This window comes from Oryx dammah, unplaced genomic scaffold (assembly GCF_014754425.2).
Source record: "Oryx dammah isolate SB20612 unplaced genomic scaffold, SCBI_Odam_1.1 HiC_scaffold_4, whole genome shotgun sequence".
Lineage (NCBI taxonomy): Eukaryota > Metazoa > Chordata > Mammalia > Artiodactyla > Bovidae > Oryx > Oryx dammah.
The window spans coordinates 27,259,481-27,272,136 of record NW_024070188.1 but is presented as its reverse complement, the minus strand read 5'-3'; the positions used below and the strand labels follow the sequence as shown (position 1 = coordinate 27,272,136).

At 43.7% G+C, this 12,656-nt stretch overlaps 1 protein-coding gene across 2 annotated transcripts in view; it reads right to left on the bottom strand.

Annotated features, from left to right (window-relative positions):
• The window catches only part of SLC22A16 (solute carrier family 22 member 16), a 33,163-nt gene that overhangs the window by 20,339 nt on the left and 168 nt on the right, over window positions 1–12,656 (bottom strand). For both annotated transcript variants that reach the window (XM_040238497.1, XM_040238498.1), the window contains exons 2-3: window positions 7,749–8,228; window positions 4,032–4,149 (exon numbers count right to left, since the gene is read on the bottom strand). In XM_040238497.1, coding sequence (XP_040094431.1) covers window positions 4,032–4,149; window positions 7,749–8,228 — 598 coding nt within the window. The remainder of the gene's footprint in view (window positions 1–4,031; window positions 4,150–7,748; window positions 8,229–12,656) is intronic.

Sequence of the window (12,656 nt, the reverse complement as noted above, 5' to 3'; positions counted from 1 at the left end):
ATCACTAATCATTAGGGAAATGCGAATCAGAATCATGATTTGACATGCCACCTCAGGGACATTAGGATGGCTAGTATAAAATAAAATAAAGTAAGTGTTGGTGAGGATATGGAGAAATCAGAACCCTTATGCACTGTTGGCGGAAATGTAAAATGGTACAGCCACTATGGAAAACAGTATGGAGGGTCCTCAAAAAACTAAAAATATAATTGCCTTATGATCCAGCAATCCCATTTTGGGAATATACCCTAAAGAATTTAAAGTGGGATCTCAAAGAAATATTTTTACACATATGTTCATAACAGCATTATTCACAGTAGCTAAAATACAGAAGCAATCCAAGCTCCCATCAACAGCAATCCATCAACAGATGAATAGATAATACACAATGGGGTATTATTTAGCCTTAAGAAAAGAATATTCTGAAATATGCTCCAACACGAATTAACTTTGAGGACATTACACTAAGTGAAATAAGCTAATCACAAAAAGACAGATATTGTATGATTCCATTTATATCAGGCATAGTATCTAGAGTAGTCAAATTCAGAGAGACAGAAAGTAGAATGGTGGTTGCTAGGGGTTGGGGGAAAAGGAGTATGGGGAACTGCTGTTTTATGAATATAGACTTTCAGATTTGCAAGACAAAAAGAATTCTGGAGATGGATGGCGGGGATGGTTGTACAACAGTATGAATGTATTTAATATCACTGAACTGTAGATACTTAAAGATAGTTATGATGGTAAATAATGTAATGTGCATTTTAGCACAATAAAAAGAATGGAGGAAAAACTTTATTTTAAAAGCAGGCCTATATTAAATTTAACAAAATTCAGATTATAATAACACTATGTGACTACTCAGGGAATAAACAAAGAATGAAACAAATGGATTTTTTTGTGGAGGAGGGTGGTGGCAAAAGGACTAGAAGTTCTACAAAATTATTTCACATTTGACTTTTATTAATATAAATTAAATTGTAAAATTAATTTTTGAAAAATTATTTTGGGGCACCACTGACTTCCCCAAAGCCCTCTCTTAATCCTTTGATATTCAAATCATGCTCTTTTGAAGGCTTGTCTTGTCATTATCTTTATGGATATTCATTTCTTCAAAAGTTAATTGGTCTATCTCTGCCAGGTCCCAATTGGTCAAGGGATCTGTGTAACATTAAGGCAGTTTTCTCCCACTGCTTTCAAAGACTCTTTGTAGTTTAGCATCTTTTGTAAGATCTGCAATTTCATTTTGCATCAGAGTTGGAAAGAGGCTAGCCCAGTAGCAGTAAGCAGAGAGGTGCTTGATAGGGATGACTGTATGAGTGGTCAGTTTCACATTTTGAGCTTTTATTTCCCCATGCAACCTTGTAATTGCAAGACTCGGATAATGAAGCCTGATAATGAGGCTTCCCATATTGAAGAATCCAGTGGTTTGGTAAATTTAAACCTTCAAACACTACAAATTTCCCCTTTAATTCCCCATCAAGGTAAGCTATAACCTCAGTCCTCAAGATGTTTTTTCCAAGGCCAGTTCTTTTGGAGTTCCCTCCCACTTCTACCAGTTACTTCTGTCACTGGGTTCAAACAATCCATGCACAACTGCCTGAATAATTCCAAAAGTCTCCTTGATCCCATTTGCACCTGTCACCTCCAGTAATAATATTCAATTCCTCACATCTACCCTGACCCCACGCCTGACACAGCAGTCAGAATGATCACTTCACCCCTGAATTCACTGAACCCCTTCAGAGGATTCTCATTACCTTTAGGAAACCAGGCAAACCCTTTGTCATCTTACAAGGTCTGCCTAGTCATCTCTCTCTCCTTCAGCCTCACTGTGCATTTCACCGCCTCTCTATTCTCCTGGTATCTAGACCTTCAGTTTCTTCACATCTCTCGGCCTTCTCACTTGCTACTCCCTCTGCCTATAAGGTTCTTCTCTCACCCATCCCTCAGACTAAAAAGACCCTGACTCTCTAGACTCCCCATCCCATCCCCCACTGTGTGGAGCCCCAGCCCCACTGCTGGTCCTTATCGTCAACACCGTATAGATTTTTTACAATGGTCCGTCAGCATCTTGCCTTTCTGCTACACTATAGGTTATTGAAACATCCTGGTCAGGTTTACTTAGCATGACAGTCTGTAGGTAGATCAATAAATGTGCTGAGTAAATGAATCTGCCTGCATCTTCCCTAAGCAGAATTGCATCACAAATATATTTCCCATAAAAACCAAAGGAAAGAGCCACAGAAAATTAATACCACATTTTACAGAAGTATTCTATGGGTGGCTGTCTGATTTTCTTGGCTCTGGAAATCAACTCAAGGTATTTCGCAAGACCAAAAAGATAATTTTAGAATTTTTATTCTCTCAATTATTCCAAAAGAGGACTCCACACTCTCTCAAGACCTATCTTTGCCTCTGTTGTACAATCATTCCCACCAGAAGGTCTATTATCAAACCTCACCCTGCAGCTACAGAGTCATTTCCTCTTATTCTGTCCTTAGTGGAGACAGAACTGCTGGTTGTTGTCTCTTGTGTAAACAACTCTCTGCATTCCCAAAAATATTATACTTTTTAAAGATACAACACCTTCGATTCTCCTAAATTGTTTTTAATGCATCTTTCTATCCTTGACCATCTAAGTGTGGCTTCTTAGGGACCCTTCCTAGCTGTTGATGAAGACTCCAAAAGAGAATAGACCACCTTGCCCTTGGAGGGGGCACAGTGACCTCTTCTTCTGAGGCTGAAGTCCTTGGCTTCTCCCCACACCTTTAGGTCATCTGCTCCAGTGAGAGGGGATGTATGCCCTGCTCTGTGTTCAGCAAGATCACAAGCTCCTCCCAAAGAGAAAACTTCACTCTGTTATCCTTGAACAGTGACCTCCAAAGAGCCGCTGTTGCTGCTGTGAGGTAGTATGGAGCCTGTCCTGAAGCCTCATTGAGTGTGGAAACTCCCTGGTCCACTTCCAGCAACAGTCAGCTTTACTCTGTGCCAGGTTCTGAACTATGGACATTTCCCTGAATCTCGAGTCCTGGTAACAACCCAGTGAAATAGGTATTCTTTTCTACAGTTTACAGATCAGAAGTTAAGGTTCGAAGAGGATAAGGCATTTGCCCAAGGTCACACAGCTGAGAAGCCAATATATGACAGTGCTGGGATTCAAACACACGCCCTTTCCACTATCCTCCCCTGTTCCCCCAAACGAAAAGGCCTGAAGCTTTGTTTTTACCCTTCCTGCACATTATACAAATGACATTCTTAACAATATGCCTTAACTGTCTGGCTCATGCATACATCCAGACTGACGTAACTGCTCAGAAGTAAAATAATTGGAGCCATTATTTGTAATGGGTATAAATAATGACTTTTTTCTTTCTGTCCCCTTGTGCCTTCCTCTCTCCCTCTTGTTCTTCCTGTCTCTTCTCTATCTTTTGCCTTACAGTATTGGCTGGAATGGGCTTCCCTGGTGGTTCAGAGTAAAGCTGAGTAAAGAATACATCTGCCAATGCAGGACACAAGGGTTCGATCCCTGGGTCAGGAAGATTCCCTGGGTCAGGAAGATCCCCTGGAGGAGGAAACGGCAATCCACTCCAGTATTCTTGCCTGGAGAATCCATGGGATTCTCATGGACCGAGGAGTCTGGCGAGCTACAGTCCATGGAGTTGCAAAAGAGTCGAAAATGACTGAGCAACTAAACAACAACAACAGTTAAATGCCAACTGGAAGTGATGTCTCACAGATCCCTGCTGCTAGTAATGGTGGAATGTGGATCACGTGTCAGGCACAGAGTCCAATGAAACGTTTCAGCCTACTAAGCAACAGTTTTTCATTTAACAGCCTCTGTTCTAAGCATAAGGCACTAATATTCTACAGAAAGACTTGGGCAGTGAACAAAGATTAGTCCTTGATCTCTATCTCACTAGATTCAAATAAGCACAACTAAGAGAGTTAAGGTTTAATATAAAAATACTGCAGTGGAATTAAAGAGGCAAAAACAAACAAACAGAAACCCCGACAACAACCCAACTCACGATAGCAAGAAGAAAGCGTGCGACTATGAAGCTGTAATAATCAAATGTGAATGCCACCGCTATGCCAAACAAAAACACACCGGTGCTTGAGGCCCACAAAACAAGGCGTCTTCCTGCCCTGAAAAACAAGAATCACACAGTGGAAGGAGCAAGGTGTGGCTGCAACAGTTTAAAACATCCACTCTAATTCAAGAAAGATAAATTTTACTTATATTTTTAGTAGCTTATATATTTGACTTATTTATTTTGGGTAAATCATGAGTTAACACACAATTTTTTCAAAAGGCCAGTTTTTCAGTGGCCAAGTCTCCACCTCAGCTGCTAATATACACACACAATCACTCTGGGTGGTCCCCAAAGGACCTCTTAGCCTGGGATTAGGAGGAAGGAGAGGGAAGATCTGTCCTTTCCCTGTCAGGACCTGCTCTGTCACCTGTTGGATCATCTTCCCTGTTGGGCTGGCTCCGCCTACCAAGGGGGAGGCAACTCTTCATAAGCCCCTCTAAAAACAGAAGTCTAGCGACATTCTGCTAGTAGAATAAGTTGCCTATTTGCCCTATATTTTCATAATTGGGAAGGGCATTTCCTTCTTTAAAAAGCAAACAAATAACAATTACATGCCTGCAGATTTAAAAAGTGAGATGTAATTCACATGATACAAAATCCAGTCTTTTAAAGCGGGGATCCCCAACCTTCAGGCTGCAGACCTGTACCTCCTGTCAGATCAGATCAGCAGCAGCATTAGAATAGAAATAAAGTGCACAATAAACGTAATGCGCTTGAATCATCCTGAAACTGTCCCCCACCTGCCCCGGTCCATGGAAAACTTGTCTTCCATGAAACCAGTCCCTGATGTCAAAAAGGCTGGGGACCACAGTTTTAAAGTATACAATTCAGTGTCTTTTTAGTGGATTCACAGAGTTGTGCAACTCATCGCTATCTACTTCCAAGACATTTTCATCCCTCCAAAAAGAAACTCTGCACCCAGGAATCATCATTTCTTATTCTCTGTTCCCTCTGTCCCCTGACAGCCACAATCTACTTTCTGTCTTTATAGAGTTGCCTCTTCTGGACATTCTATATAAATGGAATTGCACACTATAAGACCTAGCTTATTTTATTATGCTTTCAAACTTCATCCATGTTACTGTACTTCATTCCTTTTTATGACTCAATAACATTCCACTGGAGAAGGGAATGGCAACCCACTCCTGTATTCTTGCCTGAAAAATTCCATGGACAGAGGAGCCTAGTGGTCTACAGTCCACGGGGTCACAAAAGAGTCAGACACGACTGAGCGACTAACACACACAACATTCCATTGCATGGCTATACCACGTTTTGTTCATCCATTCATCCCTAGAAGGACATTTGGACATTGTTTCCACTTTTTTGGCTATAATGAATAATGCTGCCATGAACATTTGTGAACAAGATTTTATGTTAAGCTATGTTTTCAATTCTCTTGGATATGTACCTAGGGGTGGAATTGCTGGATCATATGCTAACTTTATGTTTAATTTTTGAGGAGCTGCCAAACTGTTTTCCAGGGTGGCTGCCTCAATTCTACCATCCCAACAATTTCTCCATATCCACACTTGTTATTGACAACACTTTTTATTATCTGTCTTTTTGATTACAGCCATTCTAGTGACCAGGGGTATCTCACTATAGTATTAATTTACATTTCCAACACGACAGAGGATGAGATAGCTGGATGGCATTGCTGACTCGATGGACGTGAGTCTGAGTGAACTCCAGGAGTTGGTGATGGACAGGGAGGCCCGGAGTGCTGCGATTCATGGGGTCGCAAAGAGTTGGACACGACTGAGCGACTGAACTGAACTGAATGATAATTGATGTTGAACATTTTTATATGTGCTTATTGGCCATTTGTATATATTCTTTGGCAAAATATCCATCCAAATCATTTGTCCATTTTTGAATTGGGTTGTCTTTTTATTGTTGAGTTATAAGAGTTTTTTATGTATCCTAGCTACTAGACTGTCATTAGTTATATGATTTGCAAATATTTTCTCCCTATGAGATGTCCCTGACAGATCATTTTAAGGCAAAAGAATACAGTCCTGAGATTCCAAGCAACAGGTTTGCCCATTGCAGCAGAGAGTATGTAAGCAAATTGGAAACTGTCAAATTCACAGCCTCAGACTGCTCTGCTCCCATGGGCACTAGTAGGGATTGTTGGCCCTACATTTAAAAGTTTCCCAATCTCATTTGAGCCCTGAATGTCATTTTAAACTATTTTCATCCATCCCTCTTCTACCCACAACGTTTTCATTCTCTGTAACAGATGAGCAACTCTCTTGATGATGAGCAGAGAACAGAGAACATCAAAGAGAAAGCTCTGCAATTTTCTGCTCTGCCCAACTGCCAACAAGACCTGCCTCTGCCTGCAGCCTTTTTTTCTTCCCTCCTGTCCAGAGACACACACCCTTTTCTCTTCAAATACCATTCTGCAATCTTTGTATTGGTTCATGTCTCTTCCCATCTCCTCTGAGGCCTTATTCTACCAATTATTTCTTTTCCCTCTATCCCTCCCACTCCTCTGACTCCTCCCTTTCAGTTGAAGTCTCTTTCAGCCAAAGACAAGAACCTTCCCTGGATCCCCATCATTCCTGTAGCCACCTTGCATCTTGCATTTCCTCCACTGATGGACTTTCCAAAAGGGAGTATCTACCTCCTCAACTCCTGTTTTGCTCCTCTCCCCACTGACAACTCAACTTTCATCCTTCCCAGGAAGCTTATGAAGCAGAAGATTCTTAAACACTGAGATGGTAACTTCAGTCACCAAATAATAACTATTTTACTAACAGACTCCACTTCTGTTGCAATTTCATTATTCAAACCCCACCTCCTGGAGGGGATGTGGGAGGTGGAGGGAAAGACCTGGGTCCCCTCCCTTTAGGCCTCCATAGTCTTTGTCTCCATGGCCTTTACTTCTAATATAGCCCCAGACACAACAAAGCCCTATAATATTTCTTTCGATGTGATTCTTGGTCCCATGTGACTAGCACACACTGAGGGCAGGGATTTCTGACCTAAGCAGTTGTCTTTAGGTTCCCAGTGCCCAGGACATGCCTGTAAAATTCACAACTATGGGGCCAGATAAATAAGTTTATCTCTGTGCTCTGGGACAGGCACTAAAAGTGTGGTCCATATCCATACACAGATGAACTTTGCCTTATTTTAAGAGCTATATGTTCATTTTAAAGTATATATGTTTTTTAAATTTGGTTGGTATATCACACAGTTTCATAGATATCACTGCATAGGGCCAGACTATCCTCCTAAAAAGCAAGTCTATTTAAAGAAAAAATATTCAAAGTAATAACCAGTAGCTACTGAGTGGTTATATGTCCAAAGTACTTTTTCTGTGTTACTTTTGCAATAACCCTCTGAGATGAGTATTGTTATTTTCATTGCCAGCTTACACACAAGATTCTACAATGCAGGTCAAGCAATGTGCCAAGGTCCACAGCTAATAAAAGGCAGAACACAGGCAGACTGTCTTCAGAACCCATCCCCTTAATGTTATTTTGTGTCCCTAAATAACAGATCAGCAAAGAAGTACGTATTTAGATAGGAAGTATGAAAATGACTAAAGCTTTGAACATAATTCCCTGTCGCCTAAGACAATGAGACGGAAAAACGAATCCTACACTGATGGATGAAACAGTACAAAAGACTTCATGTTACCTGTCGGAGAGGTAGCCAAAGATCACTGCTCCCAGCAGGACTCCAAACATAAATGTGGGCTGGATCAGCCTTCCTAACCACTCTCGGTTACACACCAGATCCCACTGGGTCACCACAGTGCTGTGCCACTCGCTTCTGTCATAGATGTAGCCATCCAAGCAAGGGAAGCTGCTCTTCCGGCCGCTGTACTCATAGTCCAGACTCGACTGATCATCCCTCCGGAACCTCTGACACCTGGTAAGCTCCCAGATCTCCCCGTCCTGCAGCTGCACGAGGACGTGATCCTCATGGCCTACGGAGAACTGGGTCCAGATGTCCTCCAACTGCCAAGTAGAGAGGTCTTGGAAAAGAACCTGACTCACATTGCCTGGGGGCCTACAGGTATGCTGCGGGGACACTGACAAGAACACAGAAGCCAAGTAGTGGATACCACAAGAGATATTCTGGAAGGCACATATAAAATAGAGGAATATTTGGTATCTGCAAAGAGAGAGGAAAAGAAAAGTTATTATAGCTGACCTATGTGCTTAAAAAAAAAGATATAGGCAAACATGGAAGGTCTCCATAATGCTTAGCTTGAATAAAGGGATAAACACAACCAAATCCTGTTAGGGACCTAAGAAGGATCGCATAACGACAACCCCATGAATATGACTGAGAAGGTAACATACATCATATATGACATACATTTTTATACTTTGGCTCCTCCTCGCTTCACAAATTCCAGTGCTCAAACTCGACACAGTCTCCACAAAGAGCAGACAGACTTTGTTTGTGTGAAGTTTACCTGCCTGCCCCTTGAGGCGTTTGGGTTTGGTACCTAAGTAGTCTCATCACCTGGAGAGGCTCCACTGCTGCAAAACTCACATTGCCTGACCACAGCTCCCCATCCTCCCAGCTCCCTCGTCCCTCCCAGTGACCCCATCCCCTGCACTGTTCGGGGCTCCAGCCTTTGGCGCCCACCAGCTTCTCTAGTTTACTGCCACCTTCCTGGCCCCACTCCTTCCCCAGCCAGCCTGAACCCCACAGTTGCCACTAGTTTCTCCACAGAGTCGCACAAGTTCTCTATTCATGTTCTCAATTCACACCCAGTCCCCCCAACAGAGCACCACCCCTGGCAGGCCTCTGAAGCTGGGATCTGTCTTCTCTGCCCCACCCACAGGTGCTGAGAAGGTCTTAAGCACACTTTCAGTTCAAATTTCCCTTTTCCTGTCACAAGGATGTGCCGTGCTTAGTCTCTCAGTCACGTCTGACTCTTTGTGACTCCATGGACTGTAGCCCCAAAAGGCTCCTCTGTCCATGGAATTTTCCAGGCAAGAGTACTGGAGTGGGTTGCCATTCCCTTCTCCAGGGGATCTTCCAGACCCAGGGATCGAGCCCAGGTCTCCCGCATTACAAGAGGATTCTTTAACAACTGAGCTACCAGGGAAGTCACAAGGATAACTGCCTCAAAAAAACAAAATCTTACTTCCTCAGGTGTCTAGCATTCTAACAAATCATTTTCTCCCTTATAAAGATTGCTGTCCACCAAGTGTCTACCCAGCCCAAGGCTCCTTCAGAACAACAGACTTAGACACAACACATCACTGTGCCCACAGCCAAGAGAAACACTAATGGAAAAAGAATAGACAGGAAAACCAGAGGTAAGTAAAAGCAAAGATGACCAGAAACTCCAGGAAACAGACCTATGCTATCTGGGTGACAGGTAAAGAAGATTACATTCAGTCCTAGCTTGATATCATTCTATATAATAGAACATGCCTGCGTATGTGCTAAATCGCTTCAGTCGTGTCTAACTCTTTGTGACGCCGTGGACCGTAGCCTGCCAGGCTTCTCTGTCCAAGGAGATTCTCTAGGCAAGAATACTGGAGTGGGCTGCCATGCCCTCCTTCAGTATCTTCCCCACCTAGGGATTGAACCTGTGTCTCTGATGTATCCTGCCTTGGCAGGCAGGCTCTTTACCACTACCACTACCTGGGTCGCCCATAATAAAACATAACTAGTATTATACCACTGTGGTTAAGAGCATGGACTCCAGAACCAGACTACCAAGGTTTGAAGCTTGTCTCTGGTTACTTACCACCTGGGTCTTTTGGGCAAGATCTTTGTGGGAATGTAGAGTTACTACATGTAAAGCACTATGGCACACTGTAGGTACATGTAAGTGTTAGATACTATGATGTTCATAAGGTGAAGTCAAAAAAGAGCCTAAAAGGGTCATATACTGACCGAAAACAGAAACAAAAACAAAAACAACCACCACCTATACCCATACATCTAAGTCAGCCACAGGCTCATCATTCCACCTCTGAAATTTTAAACTCTCTCTGTCTTTATTCCAAGATAACTCAAAGATCCAGGCTCTTAGTTCCCCCAACACAATTCCCAAATCTCAGTTTCCTCAATTCCCTCTGACACGGGGCTTAAACCGTGAAGTGTTTGTAACTTCAACACAAACTTGTATTTTGTATTGAACAACACCTAATTCTTCTTAGGTGTCCTGCTTTCCTCTTTTAAAGGTGATTTGGACAGTGTTTCCTCACCTTAGAAATGACCAAGGAGAAATGAGAGACAATTAGGGCCTTCTACTTAACACTGTCGCTAGGTTTCCTTAAGACTAGACAACGATACGCAATAACCTCCCTCTCTATTTATAGATAATAAAGAGACCAATGAGAGCGAATGCCAGAGAAAATATGGGCTACTATGATATGGTCACACTATTTTCACCTTTTGCTGTAAGCATTGACATGTTACACTTTCCCTTCTTATAAGTAGCTTTCACAATCTACCTTTCCTACCAGAATGGGGACTCAGGTGACGATAATAGTCACGATTTATTAATAACTTACAGAATGATAAGATTTTGCATACTCTACTGTGACTGGCTAACAGCTGTCTCCCCAAACCCATTCTCCCTTTCTCCCACCACACTGAGCCACATCTGACCATGCAGGTGAGGACATTGAGCAGCTGCCCCAAATGCTGTGGATGGTGGAGTTGCCTCACCCACTTGGGTCCCTGGAGACACCATGGAGCACAGCTGCCCTGGACAGTGACCAGAGACAAAATCCAATTGAGGGGTCTCTTTGTTACAGCTCCTAAGTATGGTGATTAATCCCTAAAATACATGGGGAAAGAATGGTATTAGTAACTACTACCTCTTATCATGAGGATGAAATGAGAGCTGCATGTGGAGTCCTTATAACCAACATGTGTAGTACTATTATTACCCCATTTTACAGATGAGGCAGTGGGAAGTCAAATGCTCAAGACCATATAGTTAATACTTGGTCAGCCAGGATTGGAACTTGGACATCCACTCCCAGAGCTGATTTTGTAATCCCTATGCCATTCTGCTTCAAGGAAGATGAGATGAGATAATAAATGAGGGACCTGGCTGAATCCCAGGGTTGCACTCAGGATAGCATCTAGTTGACAGCATGGGCTGTGGAGGCCAATGGACATCCAATGACATCGAATCCTGCTCTGCTACTAAGAGATTTGTGATTTAGGTGCAAGACCTGCTTTCCTCATGTGTAAGATGAGAGTGATACCACTAGTCTCAAAGGGCTGTGGTGAAGGTAAAAGAGGGTAACATGTACAAAAAACTTAGGACAGAGCCGGGCACAACTGAGTATTCAATAATGCAGGTATCAGGAGGAAGGAGGGGAGAGGTGGGGCCTCCTGCCCCTTCCCCGCCTGCTTCACCACTCCTTTCTTGTGGACACTGGGAATCATAACCAACATCTGCGCAACTTTTCACCCTGGAGAAGAGCACAGCATCAGCTCTTCATCACAAGCCTGGAAGGGAGCTAAAGGCAGGACTGATTAGAATTCTCATCTTGCGCGTGGGAACCTGAGACGCAGTATTCCCAGGGTCACCTTAGCAGTGAGTGGCAGGCCAGGATTCAGACTGAGCCCAAACCGCTGGATCCACACTTTCTATGGCTCCTCGCCCAGCTACCCCTTCTCCCAAAACGTTCTGGGTCAAACTAGTATTTCTCCACGAATGAATGAATAAATAAACAAATGAATACACTTTAAATTTTTAAAATTAATTTGACAAATGAAAAGAGAGTGACAATCATACAAAGGTCAAACCTAGGTCCCACCCTGCAGTAGCTGTGGATCCTTGATGCAGCCTCAGTTTCCCAATCATTAAAATAAGGATTCATCCCCACCCCTTTGTAAAACTTTGCACTGTGTAAGTTGGCACATATTGAGTGAGTGAAGTCGCTCAGTCGCGTCGACTCTTTGCGGCCCCATGGACTGTAGCAGCCTACCACGCTCCTCTGTCCATGGGATTTTCCAGGCAAGAGTACTAGAGTGGCTTGTCATTTCCTCCTCCAGAGGATCTTCCCGACCCAGGGATTGAACCCAGGTCTTCCGCATTGTAGGCAGACATTTTACCGTCTGAGCCCCCACATATTAAGTTTCCATGAAGCGAAAACACACACACAAAGAACGAACAAGCTTTAAACGGTTGTTCCTAGAGCAATTCAATACCTGCCAGGCACTGAAGGAGACTCTACCACGGGTTGGGGCGGGACAGCAGTCGTCTGGGGAAGTGAAAAATGAGCCCATTTGGCAGATCAGAGAAACGAGCTGCCAAGAACAGGCATTCCTTCTGTGACTTGGCCTCTGCAGCTGGGGCTTTGGACTCCGGCACTGGCAGAGGGCGCGCCGGGGGACCCCCCACCCACCACTCCCGAAGCGAGCCCCCAGCGCCCGCTGCTCGCTCTGGGGGCGTCCGGCCGCCAGAGTTCGAGAGGATCAGTCCAGGGCCAGGAGTCAGGACTCAGGCCTCCGGACTTTTCCCGGAAAGGAGGGGTGGGGAGATGTGTTCGGATCGCGAGCTCTGCTCGCGCAAGAACCCCACCGCAACGGAAAGAAACAGACCCCACC